This window comes from Anarhichas minor, unplaced genomic scaffold (assembly GCF_050575085.1).
Source record: "Anarhichas minor isolate MPS153535 unplaced genomic scaffold, ASM5057508v1 ptg000017l, whole genome shotgun sequence".
NCBI lineage: Eukaryota > Metazoa > Chordata > Actinopteri > Perciformes > Anarhichadidae > Anarhichas > Anarhichas minor.
The window spans coordinates 2,552,501-2,578,148 of record NW_027466463.1 but is presented as its reverse complement, the minus strand read 5'-3'; the positions used below and the strand labels follow the sequence as shown (position 1 = coordinate 2,578,148).

The 25,648-nt window shown below is 38.9% G+C and overlaps 1 protein-coding gene and 1 long non-coding RNA gene across 2 annotated transcripts in view; one reads left to right on the top strand and one right to left on the bottom strand.

The window, feature by feature from the left end:
• Positions 1-197: 197 nt before the first annotated feature.
• On the bottom strand, positions 198-15,707 carry LOC142951444 (uncharacterized). Its single transcript, XR_012954574.1, has 2 exons — positions 15,643-15,707; positions 198-923 (listed from the first exon to the last, which is right to left on the bottom strand). It is a non-coding gene; the product is annotated as an uncharacterized LOC142951444 (long non-coding RNA).
• ipmkb (inositol polyphosphate multikinase b) overlaps positions 15,245-25,648 on the top strand; it is a 23,109-nt gene continuing 12,705 nt past the window's right edge. Inside the window, exons 1-4 of the mRNA XM_076092979.1 lie at positions 15,245-16,604; positions 19,856-19,941; positions 22,698-22,794; positions 23,699-23,871. Coding sequence (XP_075949094.1) covers positions 16,367-16,604; positions 19,856-19,941; positions 22,698-22,794; positions 23,699-23,871 — 594 coding nt within the window. The 5' untranslated portion in view covers positions 15,245-16,366. The remainder of the gene's footprint in view (positions 16,605-19,855; positions 19,942-22,697; positions 22,795-23,698; positions 23,872-25,648) is intronic.

Below are 25,648 nucleotides of genomic sequence, written 5' to 3'. Positions count from 1 at the left end.
AAAAGCATGAGGCCTAATTTTGATTTCAAAAATACTTCTCCAGTCAGTGTTGATTTAGAATACATCATACATATTGAGGAATTTTCCATTAACCTATATTTTCTCTCATTTATTATAAGTTACATGCACATCCACACGTTTAATACCTGTTATGTACTTAATACAGGCCCATCTCATAAAAGTAAGCATATTCCAAGGAAGCTGATGGAGGCTTTATTGTTTCCACAATAGCCTACTATTACATCCTAAGGTGATGATTGTTAACAGATGAAACATGGTATGGATGGAAGACAACAGCTGAAATCTAAGCTTCTTTTTTCTATTTAATTGTACTACTTTCCCCAAATAACTTGAATGCAGCATTAAACGGGCCATTCATTTTTTTCAAAGTATACATGATTTGCAAAAACACCTGTAGTTTATAAGTGCAGTTGTGCTTGTCTTCCAACAGCTGGTGCAGTTTATGAACATTAGAAGTGTTTCCATGATGCCGAAAAACATACGAGTCACTCTAAATTGATGATTTTCAGAAGCACCTATAAGAGTTGCTCTGCTGTGCTACCTCCCTGTAATCTGAAACAAGAGTTTTCAGATAAGGGCCAATAACAAAAATATCCTTTCCATGATCACAAATATCCATTCATCCACCCTACACAGATCATCGGTCACATTCAAATAATTTGACCTGAGAAAAGACACATGGAGAACATCAAACTAGCAATGAGTAAGGCACACGATGGACAAAGAGCAAGACCTCCTCTGCTTGGTTGCCGATGAAAGGATCCAACGAGTGTGGCATTGAAGATGATGTCACGGCAGTCCCTGTGGTGGGGACTGAGGGTGATATTCGCAGCGGAAAGCCAAACAGAGAAAATGGACCTGGTGCCAAAGTGAGTGGGGTCGAGCCGAACCATGCAGTGGAACTGAGACATGAGGAACAAAAACAATATGATCTGACAGGGAACAGGTGGAAATGAGCCAATATACTGTTTACACTGCAAGGCTGTGGGAGGAGGGAACAGGTGAGCAGGTGGGTGGGGCTGTCAGGTGATGAGGAACAGGAATTTACTGCAGGTCAGGAGGGCAGGAGGGAGTGGTAGGCTCTGAGATGGCAGGAGAGATTGCAGGGGAACGAGCAGACGGGGAGAAAATACAAAAAAAGAGATGAAAATCCCTTTGACAACTAAATTCTTCTGTAAACCTAATTGTCATTATAAGCATTCATGTTCAATATAACACACTTAAGGATGAGTGTGTACATGTAAAAAGTGCCAGGTATAAATAATCAAGCAGGACATCCTTCCTCAGAAATAATTATGGTAATTCATTTTGGCACAGCCCACTAACAAGTACGTTTTATACTTGATAACTGAGCATACTCCATCCGCTTATGAAGCTCATGAGATGTGGTTGAAAGCTTCAAAAAAAGCTAGTCAGATTACATTGTGAAATAAATACTTTGGTTAAGGCTTTAGAAGACGTCCTGCCACATGCAGCTTGTTCCCAACTGTGTTTCCAGTGCAGTACGTACCGATGCATACTGTACCTGGAGGTACAAGGGAATAAGATGTGTAACTAGAAAATGCATTTCCTGCTGAAAATGCGTTGGAATGCTGAAAGCTGAAATGAATCTCAAAAACATTGCTGAAAATAGATATCCAATTTTAAAAAAATTGCAAAAAGCTTAATAATTCAAAAAGTTGAAAGATTACAAATATGAAGTCATATGTAGCTGAAAGTTGAAGAAGTTTAACAGGATTTGAAGATTTTCTCCATAGAGATCCCATTCAAAAGAAAATTGCAAATAGCTTAATAATTCAAAGAATTTAAAGATTACAAATATGAAAAGTAATATCACCCCTCTCCTGAAAGAGCTGAACATTTTGATATTCGAATGGTTTCTGTGGCTTAAAAAATGTCAGCAGTAGTGATATTTGTAGTAGTAGTAGTAGAAGTTGTAGTTGTAGTAGAAGTATCATTAGTAGTAGAAGTATTAGTATTTAGAAGAAGTAGTAGAAGTAGTAGTAGTAATAGCTGTAGTAGTGGTCATAGTATATAATATAACAGTAGTAGTAGTAGTAATAGTAATGGCAGTATTTGAAAAAGTCAAATTTTGAGCTTAATGTTTACATACAGTTAATCCATGGGGCTTTTATTTTTGAAAGGGTGGGGCTGGGTGGGGAAGGGGAGAGGAGATGGACTCATATTGTTAGATTAACACAAACAGGTTATTAAATGACAGGCTTCATCACAAGCATTTCAGTTAGAATTCACTCTGTGGGGCTTTTATTTTGAAATGGGGTGTGGGGGGGGGGAAGAGATGGACTCATAATGTTAGATAAACACAAACAGGTTATTAAATGTCAGGCTTCATCATAAGCATTTCAGTTAGAATTCATTCTGTGGGGCTTTTATTTTAAAATGGGGTGTGTGTGTGTGGGGGGGGATCCTCTAAAGATCTCTAAGAACCTGAATGACTGTATGAGAGAGAGACACAGAGAGAGAGAGACACACACACAGAGAGAGAGACACACAGAGAGAGAGAGAGAGAGGAGTGCGTGTGTGTCTGTGAGTCTGTGTTTATCAACATCACTAATGAGCTTAATCAGAAACACCTGTGTCCTTGCAGCCTTTTCATGGAGATTAAACAGGGAAACACCTCTCAAACAAATCCTCAAAACTCCCATAACCGTAGCTCCTATTGCTCCGATATTAATAAATGAGAGGAAGGATGAGTTGAAGAACAGATCCTGTTAAAATTGTGTCTGTAGTTTAACAAATGTGGCTGAACTGGCGATTTAGAAATGGGGTACCGTGTTCTGTGGAAGATGTTTTTGAAGCAAAATTTAACATTGGTCTCTATGGAGCAGAAAGTTGGTTTTCCTCTCAATTACAGGCTTCTGTGCCAAATGTGTAAATCTGTGGGATTCCACAGTCATTTGTCTACGACAAGGACAAGATTAGCTACTTCTACATCCAGAAATTATGCATGAAGAGTGAAGATTGTGGACACAGTGGCAAAATACAAATGTTTTTTTCACAAGAATCTCAAGCTGCTCTTCACTCTAGCGGTGACATCACGCACTCTAAGCTGCGCAATACACACCCATTATAAAGTCAGAAAAGGACTGAAAAAATCATAAAAGTTAAACTGCTGCAGTTCAAAAAGTATAAAAGATATCAAAAAGCTGAATAATGCGGCAATAGATCAGGGTTTTCTCAACATTTTAAAGTTGAAATGGTGTCTGTAGCTGAAAGTATGAGGAAGTAGAAGGATTTGAAAGTTGAAGAGGATTTGAACATTTTCTCCATAGAAACCCATTCAAAAAAAAAATTGCAAAAAGCTTAATAATTCATAAAGTTTAAAGGTTAGAAATATGAAAAGTCATAGCACCCCTCTGCTGAAAGAGCTGAACATTTTGATAGTTGAACGGTTTCTGTAGCTTAAAATATGAAGGAGCAGAAGAGTTTCAAAAAGCGTACGGAAGAAATATAAAAACTAGAAAATGCATTTCCTGCTGAAAATGCGTTGGAATGCTGAAAGCTGAAATGAATCTCAAAAACATTGCTGAAAATAGATATCCAATTTAAAAAAAATTGCAAAAAGCTTAATAATTCAAAAAGTTGAAAGATTACAAATATGAAGTCATATGTAGCTGAAAGTATGAGAAGAAGGCTTTGAAAGTTGAAGAAGTTTAACAGGATTTGAAGATTTTCTCCATAGAGATCTCATTCAAAAGAAAATTGCAAATAGCTTAATATTTCAAAAAGTTAAAAGATTACAAATATGAAAAGTCAAAGCACCCCTCTCCTGAAAGAGCTGAACATTTTGATATTTGAACGGTTTCTGTGGCTTAAAAAATGTCAGCAGTAGTGATATTTGTAGTATTAGTAGTACTATAAGTTGTAGTTGTAGTAGAAGTATCATTAGTAGTAGTATCGGTAGTAGTAGTAATAGCTGTAGTAGTGGTCGTAGTATTTAATATAACAGTAGTAGTATAAGTAGTAGTAGTAGTAATAGTAATGGCAGTATTTGAAGTAGCAGTAATAGCAGTAGTAGTAGTACTAGTAGCAGTCGTACTAATAGCTGTAGTAGTATTAGTACTGGTAGAAGCATGAATAGCAGTTGTAGTATAAGTAATAGTAGTAGTGGTAGTAATAGCAGTAGTGGTAGTAATAATATTGATGGTAGCAGTAATAGCAGTAGTAATCGTAGCAACAGCAAAAGTTGTAGTAGAAGTAGTAGTAGTAGCAGTAGTAGTAGTAATACTAGAAATATTAGCAGCAATAGTAGTAGTTGTCGCAGTATTAGTAAGAGCAGTCATTACTTCAAAAAAAGCCTAATTTTCAGCTTAATGTTTAAATACAGTTAATCCATGAGGCTTTTATTTTGAAAGGGTGGGGCTGGGTGGGGGAGAGGAGACAATCATAATGTTTGACACATAAACAGAGGTTATTAAATGACAAGCTTCATCACAAGCATTTCAGTTATATTTCACTCTGTGGAGCTTTTATTTTGAAATGGGGTGTGGGGGGGGGAGAAGGGGAGAGGAGATGGACTCATATTGTTAGATTAACACAAACAGGTTATTAAATGACAGGCTTCATCACAAGCATTTCAGTTAGAATTCACTCTGTGGAGCTTTTATTTTGAAATGGGGTGTGGGGGGGAGAGAAGGGGAGAGGAGATGGACTCATAATGTTAGATAAACACAAACAGGTTATTAAATGACAGGCTTCATCATAAGCATTTCAGTTAGAATTCACTCTTTGGGGCTTTTATTTTGAAATGGGGTGTGGGCGGGGGGGGGGGAGGAGACATAATCATAATGTTAGATAAACATAAACAGGTTATTAAATGACAGGCTTCATCACAAGCATTTAAGTTAGAATTAATTTTGTGGGGCCTTTACTTTAAAATGGGGTGTGTGTGTGAGGGGGGGGGGGGGGGGGAGTTCTCTTAAAATCTCTAAGACCTGAATGACTGTATGAGAGAGAGAGAGAGAGAGATAGAGAGACTCTGATTTCTCTGGCAATCTTTCTCATTTGGAGATTATCCTATGTTTTATCATTTACAGCTTACATGACTATTGTCCTGCTCTGCCATGTCTTTCCTTGTCTCTCCCTCTTGTGTCGCGGTGTGTAAATGTCACTCGAATCAGGAAACTTATCAGAATACCCATATTTGATTGGCTGAGCTGCATCACGTATATCTCTAAATCATGTGTGTGCGGCTTTTATTTTAAAATGGGGTGTGTGTGTGTGGGGGGGGGGGGGGGGGGGGGTCCTGTAAAAAAGCTCTAAGACCTGAATGACTGTATGAGAGAGAGAGACAGAGAGAGAGAGAGAGAGAGAGAGAGAGAGAGGAGCGCGTGTGTGTCTGTGAGTCTGTGTGTTTATCAACATCACTAATGAGCTTAATCAGAAACACCTGTGTCCTTGCAGCCTTTTCATGGAGATTAAACAGGGAAACACCTCTCAAACAAATCCTCAAAACTCCCATAACCGTAGCTCCTATTGCTCAGATATTAATAAATGAGAGGAAGGATGAGTTGAACAGATCCTGTAAAAATTGTGTCTGTAGTGTAAAAAATGTGGCTGAACTGGCGATTTAGAAATGGGGTCCCGTGTTCTGTGGAAGATGTTTTTGAAGCAAAATTTAACATTGGTCTCTATGGAGCAGAAAGTTGGTTTTCCTCTCAATTACAGGCTTCTGTGTCAAATGTGTAAATCTGTGGGATTCCACAGTCATTTGTCTACGACAAGGACAAGATTAGCTACTTCTACATCCAGAAATTATGCATGAAGAGTGAATATTGTGGACACAGTGGCAAAAGACAAATGTTTTTTTCACAAGAATCTCAAGCTGCTCTTCACTCTAGCGGTGACATCACGCACTCTAAGCTGCGCAATACACACCCATTATAAAGTCAGAAAAGGAGTGAGAAAATCATAAAAGTTAAAATGGGACAGTTCAAAAAGTATAAAAGATATCAAAAAGCTGAATAATGCGGCAATAGATCAGGATTTTCTCAACATTTTAAAGTTGAAATGGTGTCTGTAGCTGAAAGTATGAGGAAGTAGAAGGATTTGAAAGTTGAAGATGATTTGAACATTTTCTCCATAGGAACCCATTCAAAAAAAAAAATTGCAAAAAGCTTAATAATTCATAAAGTTTAAAAAAAGTTTAGTAAAAGTATTAGTATTTAGAAGAAGTAGTAGAAGTAGAAGTAGTAATAGCTGTAGTAGTGGTCGTAGTATATAATATAACAGTAGTAGTAATAGTAATGGCAGTATTTGAAAAAGTCTAATTTTGAGCTTAATGTTTACATACAGTTAATCCATGGGGCTTTTATTTTGAAAGGGTGGGGCTGGGTGGGGGGGAGAGGAGACATAATCATAATGTTTGACACATAAACAGAGGTTATTAAATGACAGGCTTCATCACAAGCATTTCAGTTAGAATTCACTCTGTGGGGCTTTTATTTTGAAATGGGGTGTGGGCGGGGGGGGGAGGAGACATAATCATAATGTTAGATAAACATAAACAGGTTATTAAATGACAGGCTTCATCACAAGCATTTAAGTTAGAATTAATTTTGTGGGGCCTTTACTTTAAAATGGGGTGTGTGTCTGTGGGGGGGGGAGTCCTCTTAAAATCTCTAAGACCTGAATGACTGTATGAGAGAGAGAGAGAGAGAGAGAGAGAGAGAGAGAGAGAGAGAGAGTGAGACTCTGATCTCTCTGGCAATCTTTCTCATTTGGAGATTATCCTATGTTTTATCATTTACAGCTTACATGACTATTGTCCTGCTCTGCCATGTCTTTCCTCGTCTCTCCCTCTTGTGTCGCGGTGTGTGTAAATGTCACTCGAATCAGGAAACTTATCAGAATACCCATATTTGATTGGCTGAGCTGCATCACGTATATCTCTAAATCATGTGTGTGCGGCTTTTATTTTAAAATGGTGTGTGTGTGTGTGTGGGGGGGGGGGGTCCTGTAAAAAAGCTCTAAGACCTGAATGACTGTATGAGAGACACAGAGAGAGAGAGAGACACAGAGAGAGAGAGGAGTGCGTGTGTGTCTGTGAGTCTGTGTGTTTATCAACATCACTAATGAGCTTCATCAGAAACACCTGTGTCCTTGCCGCCTTTTCATGGAGATTAAACAGGGAAACACCTCTCAAACAAATCCTCAAAACTCCCATAACCGTAGCTCCTATTGCTCTGATATTAATAAATGAGAGGAAGGATGAGTTGAAGAACAGATCCTGTAAAACTTGTGTCTGTAGTGTAAAAAATGTGGCTGAACTGGCGATTTAGAAATGGGGGTACCGTGTTCTGTGGAAGATGTTTTTGAAGCAAAATTTAACATTGGTCTCTATGGAGCAGAAAGTTGGTTTTCCTCTCAATTACAGGCTTCTGTGTCAAATGTGTAAATCTGTGGGATTCCACAGTCATTTGTCTACGACAAGGACAAGATTAGCTACTTCTACATCCAGAAATTATGCATGAAGAGTGAAGATTGTGGACACAGTGGCAAAGGACAAATCTTTTTTTCACAAGAATCTGAAGCTGCTCTTCACTCTAGCGGTGACATCACGCACTCTAAGCTGCGCAATACACACCCATTATAAAAGCAGAAAAGGGCTGAAAAAATCATAAAAGTTAAACTGCTGCAGTTCAAAAAGTATAAAAGATATCAAAAAGCTGAATAATGCAGCAATAGATCAGGGTTTTCTCAACATTTTAAAGTTTAAATGGTGTCTGTAGCTGAAAGTATGAGGAAGTAGAAGGATTTGAAAGTTGAAGAGGATTTGAACATTTTCTCCATAGAAACCCATTCAAAAAAAAATTGCAAAAAGCTTAATAATTCATAAAGTTTAAAGGTTAGAAATATGAAAAGTCATAGCACCCCTCTGCTGAAAGAGCTGAACATTTTGATAGTTGAACGGTTTCTGTAGCTTAAAATATGAAGGAGCAGAAGAGTTTCAAAAAGTGTATGGAAGAAATATAATAATATAAGGAAGAACTAGAAAATGCATTTCCTGCTGAAAATGCGTTGGAATGCTGAAAGCTGAAATGAATCTCAAAAACATTGCTGAAAATAGATATCCAATTTAAAAAAAATTGCAAAAAGCTTAATAATTCAAAAAGTTGAAAGATTACAAATATGAAGTCATATGTAGCTGAAAGTATGAGAAGAAGGCTTTGAAAGTTGAAGAAGTTTAACAGGATTTGAAGATTTTCTCCATAGAGATCCCATTCAAAAGAAAATTGCAAATAGCTTAATAATTCAAAGAATTTAAAGATTACAAATATGAAAAGTCATATCACCCCTCTCCTGAAAGAGCTGAACATTTTGATATTCGAATGGTTTCTGTGGCTTAAAAAATGTCAGCAGTAGTGATATTTGTAGAAGTAGTACTAGAAGTTGTAGTTGTAGTAGAAGTATTATTAGTAGTGGAAGTATTGGTAGCATTATAATAAGTAGTAGCAGTAGTGATATTTGTAATAGTAGTCGTAGAAGTTGTAGTTGTAGTAGAAGTATCATTAGTAGTAGAAGTATTAGTATTTAGAAAAAGTAGTAGAAGTAGTAGTAGTAATAGCTGTAGTAGTGGTCGTAGTATATAATATAACAGTAGTAGTAGTAATAGTAATGGCAGTATTTGAAAAAGTCTAATTTTGAGCTTAATGTTTACATACAGTTAATCCATGGGGCTTTTATTTTGAAAGGGTGGGGCTGGGTGGGGGAGAGAGGAGGAGGAGACAGAATCAGAAAGTATGAAACACACATACAGAGGTTATTAAATGACAGGCTTCATCACAAGCATTCCAGTTAGAATTCACTCTGTGGGGCTTTTATTTTAAAATGGAGTGGGGGGAGGGGAGTCCTGTAAAAAGCTGTAAGACCTGAATGACTGTATGAGAGATACAGAGAGAGAGACATACAGAGATAGAGGGAGAGAGACATACAGAGAGAGAGAGAGAGAGAGGAGTGTGCGTGTGTCTGAGTCTGTGTGTTTATCAACATCACTAATGAGCTTCATCAGAAACACCTGTGTCCTTGCCGCCTTTTCATGGAGATTAAACAGGGAAACACCTCTCAAACAAATCCTCAAAACTCCCATAACCGTAGCTCCTATTGCTCTGATATTAATAAATGAGAGGAAGGATGAGTTGAAGAACAGATCCTGTAAAAATTGTGTCTGTAGTGTAAAAAATGTGGCTGAACTGGCGATTTAGAAATGGGGGTACCGTGTTCTGTGGAAGATGTTTTTGAAGCAAAATTTAACATTGGTCTCTATGGAGCAGAAAGTTGGTTTTCCTCTCAATTACAGGCTTCTGTGTCAAATGTGTAAATCTGTGGGATTCCACAGTCATTTGTCTACGACAAGGACAAGATTAGCTACTTCTACATCCAGAAATTATGCATGAAGAGTGAAGATTGTGGACACAGTGGCAAAAGACAAATCTTTTTTTCACAAGAATCTCAAGCTGCTCTTCACTCTAGCGGTGACATCACGCACTCTAAGCTGCGCAATACACACCCATTATAAAAGCAGAAAAGGGCTGAAAAAATCATAAAAGTTAAACTGCTGCAGTTCAAAAAGTATAAAAGATATCAAAAAGCTGAATAATGCAGCAATAGATCAGGGTTTTCTCAACATTTTAAAGTTTAAATGGTGTCTGTAGCTGAAAGTATGAGGAAGTAGAAGGATTTGAAAGTTGAAGAGGATTTGAACATTTTCTCCATTGAAACCCATTCAAAAAAAAAATTGCAAAAAGCTTAATAATTCATAAAGTTTAAAGGTTAGAAATATGAAAAGTCATAGCACCCCTCTGCTGAAAGAGCTGAACATTTTGATAGTTGAACGGTTTCTGTAGCTTAAAATATGAAGGAGCAGAAGAGTTTCAAAAAGCGTACGGAAGAAATATAATTATAAAAATAAAAATAAAAATAAAATAAAGAAGAACTAGAAAATGCATTTCCTGCTGAAAATGCGTTGGAATGCTGAAAGCTGAAATGAATCTCAAAAACATTGCTGAAAATAGATATCCAATTTAAAAAAAATTGCAAAAAGTTGAAAGATTACAAATATGAAGTCATATGTAGCTGAAAGTATGAGAAGAAGAAGGCTTTGAAAGTTGAAGAAGTTTAACAGGATTTGAAGATTTTCTCCATAGAGATCCCATTCAAAAGAAAATTGCAAATAGCTTAATAATTCAAAGAATTTAAAGATTACAAATATGAAAATTCATATCACCCCTCTCCTGAAAGAGCTGAACATTTTGATATTCAAATGGTTTCTGTGGCTTAAAAAATGTCATCAGTGGTGATATTTGTAGTAGTAGAAGTTGTAGTAGAAGTATTATTAGTAGAAGTATTAGTAGCATTAGAATAAGTACTAGTAGTAGCAGTAGTGATATTTGTAGTAGTAGTAGAAGTTGTAGTTGTAGTAGAAGTATTATTCGTAGTAGAATTATTAGTAATTAGAAGTAGTAGAAGAAGTAGTATCAGTAGTCATAGTAATAGCTGTAGTATTGGTCGTAGTATTTAATATAACAGTAGTAGAAGTAGTAATGGCAGTAGAAGAAGTAGCAGTAGTAGTAGTAGTACTAGTAGCAGTCGTACTAATAGCTGTAGTAGTATTACTACTTTTAGTAGCATGAATAGCAGTAGTAGTAGTAGTAGCAGTTGTAGTATAAGTAATAGCAGGGGTGGTAGTAATAATATTGATGGTAGCAGTAATAGTAGAAGTAGTAGTAGTAGCAGTAGTAGTAATACTATATTAGCAGCAGCAGTAGTAGTTGTCGCAGTATTAGTAAGAGCATTCATTTTTTTAACAAAAAAGCCTAATTTTGAGCTTGTTTAAATACAGTTAAACCATGGGGCTTTTATTTTGAAAGGGTGGGGCTGGGTGGGGGGTGGGGGGGGGGGGGGTGAGGGGGAGAGGAGACATAATCATAATGTTTGACACACAAACAGAGGTTATTAAATGCCAGGCTTCATCACAAGCATTTCAGTTAGAATTCACTCTTTGGGGGTTGTATTTTGAAATGGGGTGTGTGTGTGTGTGTGTGTGGGGGGGGGGGGGGGGTCCTCTAAAAGTCTCCAAGACCTGAATAACTGTATGAGAGAGAGACACACACAGAGAGAGAGAGAGACACACACAGAGAGAGAGGGGGAGGAGTGTATGTGCATGTGCCAGTGCCTCTCTGTGTTTATCAACATCACTAATTAGCTTAATCATGAACACCTGTGTCCTTTCAGCCTTTTCATGGAGATAAAACAGAGAAACACCTCTCAAACAAATCCTCAAAACTCCCATAACCGTAGCTCCTATTGCTCCGATATTAATAAATGAGAGGAAGGATGAGTTGAAGAACAGATCCTGTAAAAATTGTGTCTGTAGTGTAAAAAATGTGGCTGAACTGGCGATTTAGAAATGGGGTACCGTGTTCTGTGGAAGATGTTTTTGAAGCAAAATTTAACATTGGTCTCTATGGAGCAGAAAGTTCCACAGTCAATTGTCTACGACAAGGACAAGATTAGCTACTTCTACATCCAGAAATTATGCATGAAGAGTGAAGATTGTGGACACAGTGGCAAAACACAAATCTTTCTTTCACAAGAATCTCAAGCTGCTCTTCACTCTAGCGGTGACATCACGCACTCTAAGCTGCGCAATACACACCCATTATAAAAGCAGAAAAGGGCTGAAAAAATCATAAAAGTTAAACTGCTGCAGTTCAAAAAGTATAAAAGATATCAAAAAGCTGAATAATGCGTCAATAGATCAGGATCTTCTCAACATTTTAAAGTTTAAATGGTGTCTGTAGCTGAAAGTATGAGGAAGTAGAAGGATTTGAAAGTTGAAGAGGATTTGAACATTTTCTCCATAGAAACCCATTCAAAAAAAAAATTGCAAAAAGCTTAATAATTCATAAAGTTTAAAGGTTAGAAATATGAAAAGTCATAGCACCCCTCTGCTGAAAGAGCTGAACATTTTGATAGTTGAACGGTTTCTGTAGCTTAAAATATGAAGGAGCAGAAGAGTTTCAAAAAGCGTACGGAAGAAATATAATTATAAAAATAAAAATAAAAATAAAATAAAGAAGAATAAAGAAACAGGATAACAATAGTTGGAATGCTTAACAGCATTCCAACAATAAAGAAACAGGATAACAATAGTTGGAATGCTTAACAGCATTCCAACAATAAAGAAACAGGATAACAATAGTTGGAATGCTTAACAGCATTCCAACAATAAGGAAGAATAAAGATTTGAAGAACAATAGTTGGAATGCTTAACAGCATTCCAACAATAAGAAGAAGTATAAAGATTTGAAGAACAATAGTTGGAATGCTTAACAGCATTCCAACAATTAGGGAATATGTATAAGAGTCTGGGATCATTTATACTGCAGGTATATTATCATGAACAGATGCATATTCTAACATTACTGGGTAGAGTATGACCTACTGAGCAACAAAGCTGGACATTTGGGGGAAGGAGGTTAATGAGTTCTGTAGCACTTCATAAGTCTGTTGAGATTTGTTTCAAAATGGCCATGTACTACAAACTACATTGGACATTTCATAAATGAAAAAGTATTTTTGTAACGGTTTACTTATCAACAATTTCCACTTGCATCCAAAACTGAGCAGACCTGTTGTAAAAACTACGCCATGCCTGGTAGTTAAGTATAAAATATTTTCTGACTTCCCATTATTATCATTATCATTATTATTATTATTATCATTATTATTATTATTATTATTATTCCCCTTAATCTGACATCTTCACTTGTACCTAATGCATGTATCAGTGGGACTTGTACCAGTAGCTAGTATTCTGTTTTTAACGTGTTATTAACAGTTTTGAAAACAGTGTGTTAGCATTTGAAAAATATGCTGCAAATATAATGTGTTCTGCAGGTGGTGGAGTGTGAATGACAAAAGAGTTCATGGATTTTGGAACATGTGGTCGAATGAATTTTGTGTGAGAGCAATGAAAAGCGATTCAGAGTTTGGTCCACATGGACTTCTGTTTCACTGACTGTGTGAAGAGTTTTGACAATGTGACTTCAGTTTTGACTAATGCATGTTAGCAATCAAAGAAAACTGTAATCAGTCAGTTTTCCACACATCAGTTCATACTGGACTGGGAAACGAAGGGGTGATTATTGACTTTAACAAAGATAATATGAAGAACATAGCACATTGAGGTCTGAGCCTCTATGTTCAAATGATATAATACAGACAGAAATCACGAGCCCAATCAGAGTAGTGATTGTATTCGTACATGATGTAATGCAGATGTAGGCCTACAGCATAAACACAATCATTATGTTGTTATGAGCAGGAGAACGGACTGGACAACACTTCATTCTGGTGTAAACAGAGCTGTAATCTGTTTACTGTTCCAGTATTTGTGTTTATGGGACTTTGGGCCAATAGGAGCGATATCATGAACTTTATAACAGATAAGTTTAATTGTCATTGCAATTAGAGACATGGACCTGTCTGGAAATCTTATATGACGGAGCTTTTCTCAGGAGGGTTCATTTGCCCTCAGATCATTTATTTCATGCATTCCGTTACTTTGTGCACAGTCGTATTTCAATCAAACAGAATTTTTGTAGGACATTTTTGGTCCGAGAGAACTCAAGAAATACTCCAGTACCCTACTGTTATCCATTGACACTGATGGTTTTATTGTAAGCAAAGGTTGTCTTTCATTCTAACAAATTTATTATTGAAGGGTCGGGAAGTCCACTCATCGAATACAATGTGTGAAGCAAAGACAAAACCAGAGGCAGACAGCTGAGAAGATTTAAACATCCCCTACAAATGATGTTCATCTGCAGGTCATTTGTACTCGAGATCCTCGATCCCTCATAGCATTCAGTTCCAGTTCAGAAAGAAGTGTGACATTCGAATGGCACTTGCTATCTACAGCACACACTGCCTATGATATTCTACTGATGTAAGAGAACATCATGAAACTCACTGTTAGTGTAACAAAACATTATGTTACTCTATGATACATTCAAACAATTAAAATAATTATAATAATCATAATAATTATAATATTAACACAACGGAGGGTTTTAGTGCACTAATCCAGGTTTGTTCATGTTAAATGTCCCGGTTCAATTCAGCAGTTTAGACATATTCACATTTTATCATCTGGTTCCCTCCCACAGCACCTCTGGTTCTGCTGTACACTTTCCAATACCCAAAAGCAATGGAATTGCTCTGTCATTGACTGTGTTATTATTTATAAGTTCACGAGCCCCCGAGTGTCAGAAGCATCATCTGAATGTGCACAAACACGATTATTACAGTTGTGTATAAGTAGTCCTAGATCCTGACAAAGTTGGACTTTGCTCAGTGCTGATCTCAGCACTCTAGCTGTCGAATAAACTACAGCTAATAAAAGTCACATGCTCATGCCTAAAATAACGCCTAAATATTTATATTGGTCGGGATATGGCATCACCGTTGAACCAAGATCTAATTGCTGTCTGAAATGTACTATTTGTAACTCCTAGGTAACACGATTTCAGTTAAAGAACTTAATCAATAACATATGTAGAAAACTATGTCAGTGACAATACATCGTCAAACCAAAATTGTTGGGGAAACCATCCTGTTCTAAACGATGATGATTGGGGGACAGGCAACAGATGCTTGATGAATAGATGTGTCAGTATACCATTTTTCCATCTACTACACTTAAAGTTAACAATCTGTATTGAAGGAGGTTTCAATTTACCCAATCCCTTTTGAAAATAAATAAAAAATACAATTGTAGATCTTTTTTCCTTGATTCTTACTCTAATAACTGAAGTAACAATAATTATAAATGATTGATACATGCTATTAAAGACTTTTTTTCTCATTCATCAGCGAACCTATTCTGTCAAAATGATCTAAGTGTTGACAGATCTGTTTAGGCTAATGCCTCTAAAAGGAAGGAGTCATTTGGGACAAGGTCTTGATGATTTAGGGATATGATGGTGGTATACCACTGGTAAGGGATAACGCTGTTCGGCAATAACGAGCCTGAAATAGTTCAAATAGGTCTTTTGATTCAAAACTGTAAGCCCATTCAGCAAATAAATAGAAATATCTATTTCACACATAAACGCACTACACCGCACGGAAAACGCAATAAAATCAAGGCGGCTGCTGTTGCCGTGAAGGTATCTCGTGTTTTGCGACAGTAACGGAAAGTGTCGCAAACGTGTGGGAGGCTTTGGGCGCTGTTTGATACGTAGTAAGGTAGCCGCCTACACTGACCTGGATATCTACAGCTGAGGGGAAGTCTGTCGGTCCCTTTTAATATCATGGATTTTAATACGACAACGCATCGTGTTTGTGCTCATCTTCAACGGATAGCCCTTCGTCCTGAAGGCGGTTGTACAGCAAGTGTGATGTCCCTCTGGTGTGCTGAATTGTGACGCGAGGAGGGGCTTGCTAAGCAGCCTAATGGACAGTATCGATGACTTAGCAATCAAAACCAGAACGGAATATCCTCTCTATGCAATTGTATTGTCTCCATTCGCCCTGTCTGCTTCTCTGTTTGCTGACTGGAACTGGATATCACTCTTGAGCGTGTCGTAACATCACCTTTTCATGAAGAAAACAGTATTTACATCTCTGGAGCAAGTGGAGCTGCGTCAGGCTACCTGAACTTGATCAAGATAAGACCGGACGTTGGGTGACATTGCCTTCGTAATAAAGGTGCCAAACATATTTGTTTTTGACATTAAACAACGATGTTTGGGATTAGACAGAGACGTGACACTTGGCTTAAACGACAGCCGGCTTTTGAATAGCAACAGAGATCTCCGCCTTCATTATTACCGTGGTACCTACGTCGCCCTTCGTTTTATTTTGGAAACCGCGAGCGGAAGTTGTGCTCGGTCCTGCTGTTTTGACCCTGGTAGGAAGTGGGATGTGGCCAGGGTGTATTTATGCTTCTGTTTTAAGATATGAAAATCATTGATTTAGCGCTGCGTCGGGAGCCCTGTTTCACCACCGGACACAGCGGGGATTACGGCAGTGTTGCTGTCCGTCAGTGTGGTTGTTGTTGGCGGTCGAAGACGGCGAACACGACCGAAGCTGCTGTGCTGGTTTCGTCTGGACTGGACTATTTCCATGAGGGCTTCTCAACCTCACGTCCTAACAATTTGTGTGCGGGACTGTATTTTGTGCTTACGTAATAACAGTATGTGAATCGATAGTCATATCGTTGACTTTTTTATTTTATATTTTTCTTGGACAAAGACGTATTGTCCCCCCCTCACACACAGTTTTATATATATATATATATATTTTTTTTTTTTTGCAAATGTCAACAAGTCATCGTCAAGTGATGATGGAATCCTCTCTAGCTCTCGGAAGACTGGAGCTGACCCCCAGTTCAGGCGCTGTTGGGGTCAGCCTGACCCCGCGGCTCACCGGCGGCCACCCCGCGAAGGAGACGTGCGGTCAGCGGCCACTTGGGCCACAAGGCCCGGCTCATCTGAACGGCTGCGTCCCGCTGTCACATCAGGTGGCGGGTCACAAGTATGGAGTGGATACAGTGGGTAAGTACTTACTTCCCTGCAGTTATAACTTTTTTATTATTAAGACCTGGGTACTGAATGTTGCTTGTCCCACCTACATGCAACTGACATAACGAATTGTTTAGGTTCAGCGGACAATTCGGCCTACAAATAACCCACCAACAGTTTGGGGAGATCAATTAGCTGGAAGTGAAAGATGATATTTATGGAAGACAGGTATGAGTGCTGTCAGCACGAGCAGTACATTAGGAGATTTTGTGATATAAGTTTGGCATGGTGAATTTTTTCCATGCAAGAAGAAGCAGCATGCCTAGCTGAGTTAGGATTCCTACACCTGTATTACTAATTAATCAGATTATGTTTCTCACTCTGTCTGTACTCTACTGTACAGCTATAACTACAACTTCACACGTGGTTCCCTGCACTAAATCTGATCTGAGATCATTTGTGGATTTGTAACCATGACATCCCCGGTCTCCCTCTAGTCTTCACTGGCACACACTGTCACTCATGTACACAGGACAACTGACATTATTAAAGCCTCCATTGTGTGCTATCAGACGAGGTGCTGAGCTGAGCTGAGGTGATCGTGCATGTTACACTGGGCAGCTGCTGGTAGTCACAGTAGCTCTCAGATGGGTCAGTCAGTAACCTTGATGAATGACACACATTTATGTTGTGGGGCAGGCATTCTCACTGTGCCCCGTGACCTGCAGTCAGCCAGGACAAACCTGTCTATCCACCAGTTTGTATTTGGCTGTAGTGTTCCTGTTTTAACATGAGCCATTTAGATGAAGTGTGTACACCGTGTTTTCTTTGGTGTGGTGGTTCAACATTTACTTCCATTCCCTGTGTTGAATTACAGGCTCACCAGGACTGTAAGCAGAAGTTTCCTGCCTGTTGTGTTTTTTTAATGATATATGAGCTCCAGTTTCAGTCTCAACTAGTAATGCTGGTAATCAGTTATAACTTCATGAGCTCCTTGTGACACCAGGGACCATAAATCAACGCACCAGGTTCAGTTAAATGCTGCATGATTTTCCTCTGAGGGTAATCAGTCAGTGTGAACACAAATGGAGCAGAAGTAAAACGCAGTAATGTATCACCTTTGCGAGAGCTATAGTGATAAGTTGATTAATCGTTTACATGATTCACAGAAAATTAGAAATGTCTCACCATTATAATATGCGTTGTTGTATATTGGTCCCAAGAAGTAAAGGAAGGTTGCACCGATCCACCGCTTTCTCTCCCGATACCAGTTTTGATACCTCAACTCTCTTTTGCCCAAATGTAAAATGTGTGTACCTCACCACGGGGAACTTCCTGGAACTCTGCATTAGCAGAGTCACCTGGATCCAAATACCTCAGTTCTTCTTATTAATGTCTGTCTCCATTGTATTCGTAGATATAAAGTGTTTCCACACATTACCTGGTTCCAGCTTCTCCAGTTTAACCAGTTTCTGTTTTTATTGTTTGCCCATAGACAATTTTTACTTTGCCTTATACAAATTGTTGTATTTATTAGCCGTTATCAAATAACTAAAAAAGACAAAAGTTAACTGTCCCGTTTATTTATTCAGAAGGAGGTGAGATGTCTCCTCAGCTTCCACCGTCTTCAGCTCCAGAAAAAGCCGATATGTAGAAGTCTTTCTTACCACTTGTTGCTAGATTTACTAGCCCAACGAGGTATTTTACCGTCCCAGGCAATATATAAATAAATATATTTGGGGTTTGGACTAACTGTTCATCACCCCGGCCTCTCGGATGGGAATTCTTCACAGTATTGTGACATTCTATAAACTAAAAAATCAATCGATAAATTCAAACAATCATTGATTGAGTTATCAATAATGAAAACAATCATTAGCCCTAAAGCTATATTGCATAACATTTATTTGCTAGTTACTTAATGCCCCAAATATTCCAAATGGAAAATGACATGAAAAGGTATTTGCCAGGCTGGCAACCAGGCATCAACATTTGGTTGCTGTCACTGAAATAATGCTTGCCATTTTTAGCCATCTTATATTTTGAGTAATGGGACATGTATACATCTCAGCTCAAAGACGGAGGGACACTTTGCCTCCCAGGACAAATGTCCTTTGTCTTTGTCCTTCACTTTCATCTGGTTCTTTGTCAGTTGAATCACTTTGTTTGTGATGTTTGTCAAAGTTTACAATTATTACAACAATTAATGAAAATGTTTTTATTTTTAGGTGCACATTTGGCTGTTTGCAGTCCTTATTTTTTTTATATGTTAAAAAGTGGTTGCCCATTTCTCAAACCGGTTACATTGGTGTCTTTGTCTTTAATATACTCTGTCGAATATTTCGTCCTTCCACCCCCAATGCAAGGAGAACGAGGCCTTTAGAGAAGCAGTGATACAGTAATGTGGAATGAAACAATCATTAACATAACGAGGCAAACTAACAGGCAGGGAAAAGTGGAATAGACACAGTATTGAGACTGAGCCAGCAGTTCCCTAATGTCTCCAGGACAGTTTCAGAACAAGCAGTGGAATCCTGTTCAGCTTGTACTGTTGCTGACTGAAAGTGATCCTGCTTACTCCCCCCTACCCTTTCTGTTCCTCCCCATAACGTCTCTGTTGGTGTGTGTGTGTAGTTAGGTCATAATGAAGTTACAGGCTCTGATGCAAGACAGAAAGGCAAAGGTGAAAGTCTGCTGTGTGACTCAGTAGTCCTCACCTGTGAGCTGCTGCATGGTGATTGTTCATGTGGAAGGCGGGGCAGGTCTTTGGAACAATTTAACCTGCATGAAGCTACAACTGTCTTCACGACTGCCGGTCAGTTCTTCACAAAGGACGGCTGGTCACTATGGTTTGAGTGTTATGAGGTAGAGAACCAGTACCAGCAACACGATGTCATCACCCCGGTGCCTCCACAGCTGGAGAGTGTCGTAGTGTTCTAAACCTCAGTGCAGTGCCTTTTGCCGTGCGGTAAACCACCACATTAATGTATCCGTCAGTCAAACCATCCCTCCTGGATTGCGTCGGGCTGTTTTTCCGGTGTAACCGGTAACTCCACACATGCCGTGGAGCTCTAAATGTTTGCAGAGAGAGACATCATGTTTCTGACTGTTAGAGCCAAATATGGTGTTGTAAATACAACTGTATTTCTCATGCGTTGGGTGGTGCTGTACTAATGTCCTGGGCTCAGGTATATAGGTCCTGAAATCACCGTTGTTGTCAGCTGTTACTTCTTATTCTTCACCGCTTGATTTTTTTTTTAGTGGCATCTTTGTATTTGTTGCAGGCATTTTGCAGCATCCAGACGGAACAGTCCTGAAGCAGCTTCAGCCTCCGCCCAGAGGTCCACGAGAGATGCAGTTTTACAGCACGGTAACAGCCTCTACAACAGTATCAACACCTGTAAAATGGTTATAGACATGACAACAAGTGTTTATATATTGACTAGCTTTATTATGTATATTGAATAAAGTGTTACAAATCATTTTTGAAAGAATAAATCCGGCAACAATCTAGGTGAGATTAAGATTGTAGTGATACAATATGCAACACACCTTCTGTAACTTCACCATTTCTTTAGTGCATGAGCTGTCGCCAAACAGAAAAGTCAAGGAAAGTGCTTCATTGTCCAAAATATCAATGAGAACAATGCACCTAATGCGAGAACATTGTCGTACTGTTAACTTTCTTTTCCTTTCTGTGAGTACGGGTGAGTCTTTATATTCAGTAAACACTCCTAACTTTGACTAAACCATGTAAACGACCAGCGGGAACATGATGGATGTGAATAAATGAGCGTGTGTTCTAGATTAGCATAATCATCGCCCCAATAATACCATACAAGTCTACACGTAACGTCCCATATGTGCTATGATGAAGTCCTGCTCTCTGAGATGCATAACGGAAAGTTTATCATTAATAACGGCGTCAGCAGAATTAAGGGACGTGCTAAAGACGAGGACGGGGACAAATGAGGAGTCCTGTTAGTGTCACCTCAGCGTCGTACTGTCACTGAAGTAAACAGGAAGTGGTTCCATATGAAAACCAGCTCCCCACAGCCAGGCCGTGGATTACTGCAATGGGAGAGGGTCAGATGATTTAAGATGCTCATATTAATATTGTAGTGTTGCACAACAGCATCTACAGCCAATTTAAATGACTGGTGATACTGTTGGTCTACATGAATGCATATAGAAGGACATTAGGATGTGAGTCCGACAGGAGAATGTCAACATAATTATTATGACGTGTAATTTATATAGAGATTTTTAATCTCATAATTGCTTCAAAGTAATACAATCCATTAGTGACAAACATAGGATAGCAGCAGACTCCTGTTACATCACTCGTAAATTGTGTTCGTACCATAAAATTCAAAACAGGAGGAACTTGATGAGCGCGGCAGGTTGTCCTAGAGAACAGCTCTGTTGGTCCCAGTGGTTCTTGCATGAGGCCCAGTGAGCGTAAATATAACCTAATGCTACACTGTGCATTGGCTGCCTCGGCTTTGGTTTATATATTACAGCTTCAGTTATATTTATGAATAATTAATCTGTTATTTTCTTTTTTGAAATATATTACAGTGAAGAGGCACATCTTCAAATTCTTTGAGTTGTTCTGATCAACAGTTCAAAATCCAAATCATTTACAAAGAGCATCTTTCATATTGAAGGCATTACTGTCTGATGAGTTACTTCAAAACATTCAAAATAGCTGTCGATTATTTATTTTTTGTCAACCAACTAATAGACTAATCATTTCAATTCAAGTTGATCTCTCAGTTCATTGTTCAGCATCACATTGCATATGGTCAAATATCTTCACATTTCATCACGATGCTCTCACACACTGTATCCACTTGTAATTTATAGTTTGTACGCAAATATTGGGACGGACCACAGAATGCAGATCCCACTGTCCTGACTGCATTCTACTCAGATTTAATGCAGTGTGTTCACTTTTCATAAAGACAGATTTATAAAAATCGCAATATATCGCCTTGCTAACAGTGTGGCAATATATTGAATGGATGTGAATGCATGGAGAAATGTAAATGCTTCGTTATCAGCGTAGATATCAGACATTCCACATGGGTCTATGTATGTGCGTGTGTGTGAGAGATTTGCTTTGGAGCTTAGTAGCACTGTCAGTCTCAGCAACTCTCAAACAAACAGGAGTGAGTCATGGTGTGTCTCTAAAAGGATCCCAACAGGGCTGGGAGTCCACCAACTGTACAACGGGTCACATTTCACACAAATGTACGTCTGTGTGTTGTACTGAACTTTCATCATGTTCATGCTGAGACATTCAGATTTTTCACTTTCCATCAGAATAGTTTTTATTTTTATTAGGGTGGAAAAGAATAATTGCATTGGCGTTCTACTGAAGATCCCCCGGGTCAGTGCTGATGATGCATGAGTCCATCAGCAGATCTTTGATACCTGATTCATGACGTCATTACTCTAACTAACACAGTTCTAAAAAAGGTTCTTTCTTCTCCAATGTGAGAGGAACGAAGCCTGTCTCTTCCCCCCTCCCCCCCCTTTAATTTGTTCAGTGATTCAACTAAAATAAAATATCATCATGAATGGAATATATTTTTAGTTTAGAACTGCTGGTCAGACAAAACATGCACTAAGGCTTATTGGTGTAAGACAACTTGCTGTTTTCTAAGTTTGTATGTTATGTTTTGTGGTACTGTATCGATTCTAAAAACTCTGTATTGATTTTAAATGAATAGTTCACACGCAAAGATGAACTCAGTCAAAACTTTCTTTAATTTGCAAAGAGTTGTGTCCTCTCAACGTGCTGGGATGTTGGATGTTACAGGGACTGAGATGAAGGCAGATGCAGATTCCTCTGGCAGTGTGTTCTTCATACGATGACATTCTTTCTGAAAATTAGATTTTTTTTTAAATCGCAGTCTTAAATCGCTTCCAGTGTCGCAATATATTGTAACTCCTTGTGATGGATATTTTTCAGTAACTTCTGACATTTGAAACAACAATTCATTGAGTGAAGCACACCGTAATGAAAATAATCACTAGTTGCAGCCCTACACTAAATATACAGTGTCCACATGTAGGTACTGTAGAGTATGTTAATGTGTGTGTGTGTGTGTGTGTTAGGTGTATGCAGAGGACTGCTGTGATCCATGCCTTCTGCAGCTCCAGAACCATCTGCCCAAGTACTACGGCACCTGGTCCTCTCCTGACAGCCCCAATGGTAAGAGACTGACCTGTGTGTGTCCACCTCTCTAGAGTCCAAGTCCAGAATACATGCAGGTCAGGTGAACCGGTTTGTCCTATCGGATACTGGTATATAGCCCGACCGATACTGGATTTTTAAAGTCAATACTGATAAATGGGGGGCAAAAATCCCAATTTTGTCCAAAACAAACAATGTTGATTTTTGTTCTGTGGGGACAAACCAGATAACTGTAGCACCAGATTTAATGGAAACACTAAAAAGACTTCCTACCCAGTTTGGCGTTCCTGTCCTACAATGTCTTGTTATGTACAGCAAGCTGTTCTCATCCACTGCTCGTACTTAGACCTACGAAAAGTACTGCACCGTAATTCATATACGACCCACGTCATCGTGAGCCCCGACATGCTGGGCTGCCTCTTAGCAAGTCAGGTGACGTGGTACGAAGAGCGACAAAGTCTGTGTAGGAAGAAGTCTGGGTGGATGGCGGGATCAAACATACACAGGACTTTCACCCAGGAGACTGCCGTTTGTGTCGCTTGTGAACCAACAGTCAACTTATTTTAATAACAAACATACTTATTTGAACCTAAACCGCAATCTTTTCTGCACCACAAGGGCTTGCACAGGGGCTCTGATCGCTCACCTAGCTGGACATTTGTAGAACGCACGAAGAGTGAAAAATAACTTCAAATTCACTCTCAGGAAAGATGGTATTGGTACAATTCCAGCTATGAAAGCCGAATACCATGAGCTGTTAATTCTTCCTCTTCTAAGATATAAAGTCATGCAGTCAATAGTCAAAGAAGTCACATAATCATAAAACAAACGTGTCATGAGCAATATTCTTTTTTTAAAAAGGCCAACATCGGTCTCCTATGAACAAGCTAGCATTGCCTCCATACATCCTCACTGTTTCCAGACCTGTACCTGAAGCTGGAGGACGTGACCCGGCGCTTCGTCAAGCCGTGCATCATGGACGTGAAGCTGGGCCGGCGGAGCTACGATCCGTTCGCCTCGCAGGAGAAGCGGGAGCAGCAGATCAGGAAATACCCACTGATGGAGGAGATAGGCTTCCTGGTCCTCGGCATGAGGGTGAGTTTGACCTGCTGGTGTGGGGGATCTCTAATCCATCAATGGAATGGTCTCTGAGTGGGGTTCAGATCACATCTTTGTTTCCTTTCAGTTTGAAACTGGTTTACTGGCACTCCACTGGTGGAACTGATCTGAACAACAATTCAGAGTAATGCAAGTGCAAATGGGATGAAAGGCACACATATGCACTGTTCTTTCCATCTTTGAGAAGTTCAAATGTAATCTTCTTCTTTTTTTGCAGTATTCATGGTAGTTCAATGGAGAACTACCATGAATGGTGCTTTGGGGTCTCTGTATTAATTATTATTATTTTATATTAATTAATTATTAAAACTGAATTTGAAGCTCTGTGTGCATTCTTCAGCAGCCAGAGAATGACAAGAATATATTAATCCAAAGCTGGTGACAAAACCCTAGAACTACGGATCAGGGAGGTCTGTCACACTGCAGCCGATACGTTGCCTTCGAAAAGGTTGTTTTAAAGTTTAGATGTGTATGTTGCAACCGCTGCCGTCAGGAGGCCTTTACACACCGAAGACGTGACGAATAAACAACGTGATAATGCAAAAATTCTGTCCTGCAAATATTTTTCATCACACCGGCGGTGATGCAGATTTGAGACAGTGGCAACACTTTTCTATAAAGGTTTGAATGGACTCGTACAGGCAGAGGGTCCAGAGCAGCGTCTGGAAGGCTGTCTGAGGTAAACTGTTGCTCTGAGGGAATTTGAGTTCCCTCTGGTAAAGAGTTACGCAATGTGTATGTCCAAGGCTTTTATTGTGAAAGGTAAGAAGAGAAGGCGTAGATCTGGTCTGTTCGCCTTTGTCAAGGTTGAAAGGAGTAATAAAGTTTTCCGTCTTAGTTGGGAGTATGGAGCCTCCGCCTTGATGAACATTATAAGTTTCGAATGTGTCTGTTCCGCACAACGTGATTGGTCGATGCCTTTATTCGTTAAGTACTCAAGAAAAAAAAAGAAAAAAATGGTTTAAAAATAAATAAATAAAAGTATGTGAAAACTAATCACACAAAATAACTGTAAGCTTAATTGTATTAATTTGCTTGTACTCCGATCACTTTTAAGCTCCATACAGTAAATGTCAACACTTGTTGCACAGATGTGCAAAACAATTTACAACTCTACCAGGGGGCACAGACAGGAAGTAAACAAAATACATTTAACAAACAGTGCAGCAGTGTAGATAAATGTATATACTACTAACATAAATCTTTAAATAAAAGCACAGTTTTCATAGCTTTATACATATCGGCTATTAACACGATAGCAGAAGTAACTGATAACACCTTTCATACGCGGCGTGATGAACAACATAAGGTGCGGTTGAACCTCCTGAAGCAGGTCAATGATTAACTATGTGATATGTGAAATATGTTGACGTTGTTGACTGAGCGGTACAGCCCATAATACACACGCACACACACACACAGTGGAGCATGTAAATAGCTGCTATTCATCTGTTTGTTGAATCTCTGTAGAATCCGACAGTGCAGCAGTAAACACGCCTCATGAAGAGTCAGATAGAGAAACCTTTATCGCTTCCATCAGTTTCCATTACAACTTACTGACAGCATCATCATCAGTTTTACTGCCTGCAGCAGGAAGCAAACGAAGCCTCCCACTGAAGGCTTTCTGTCTATATTTAGAATTTCTACGAAGTTAATGCTGTGTTCATATTGATGTGGAACACTGGGCGTTGTTTGACATCAGACTGATACTACAGTTTCCATAGATACTTTCTCTTTATGCCGAGTATGAACG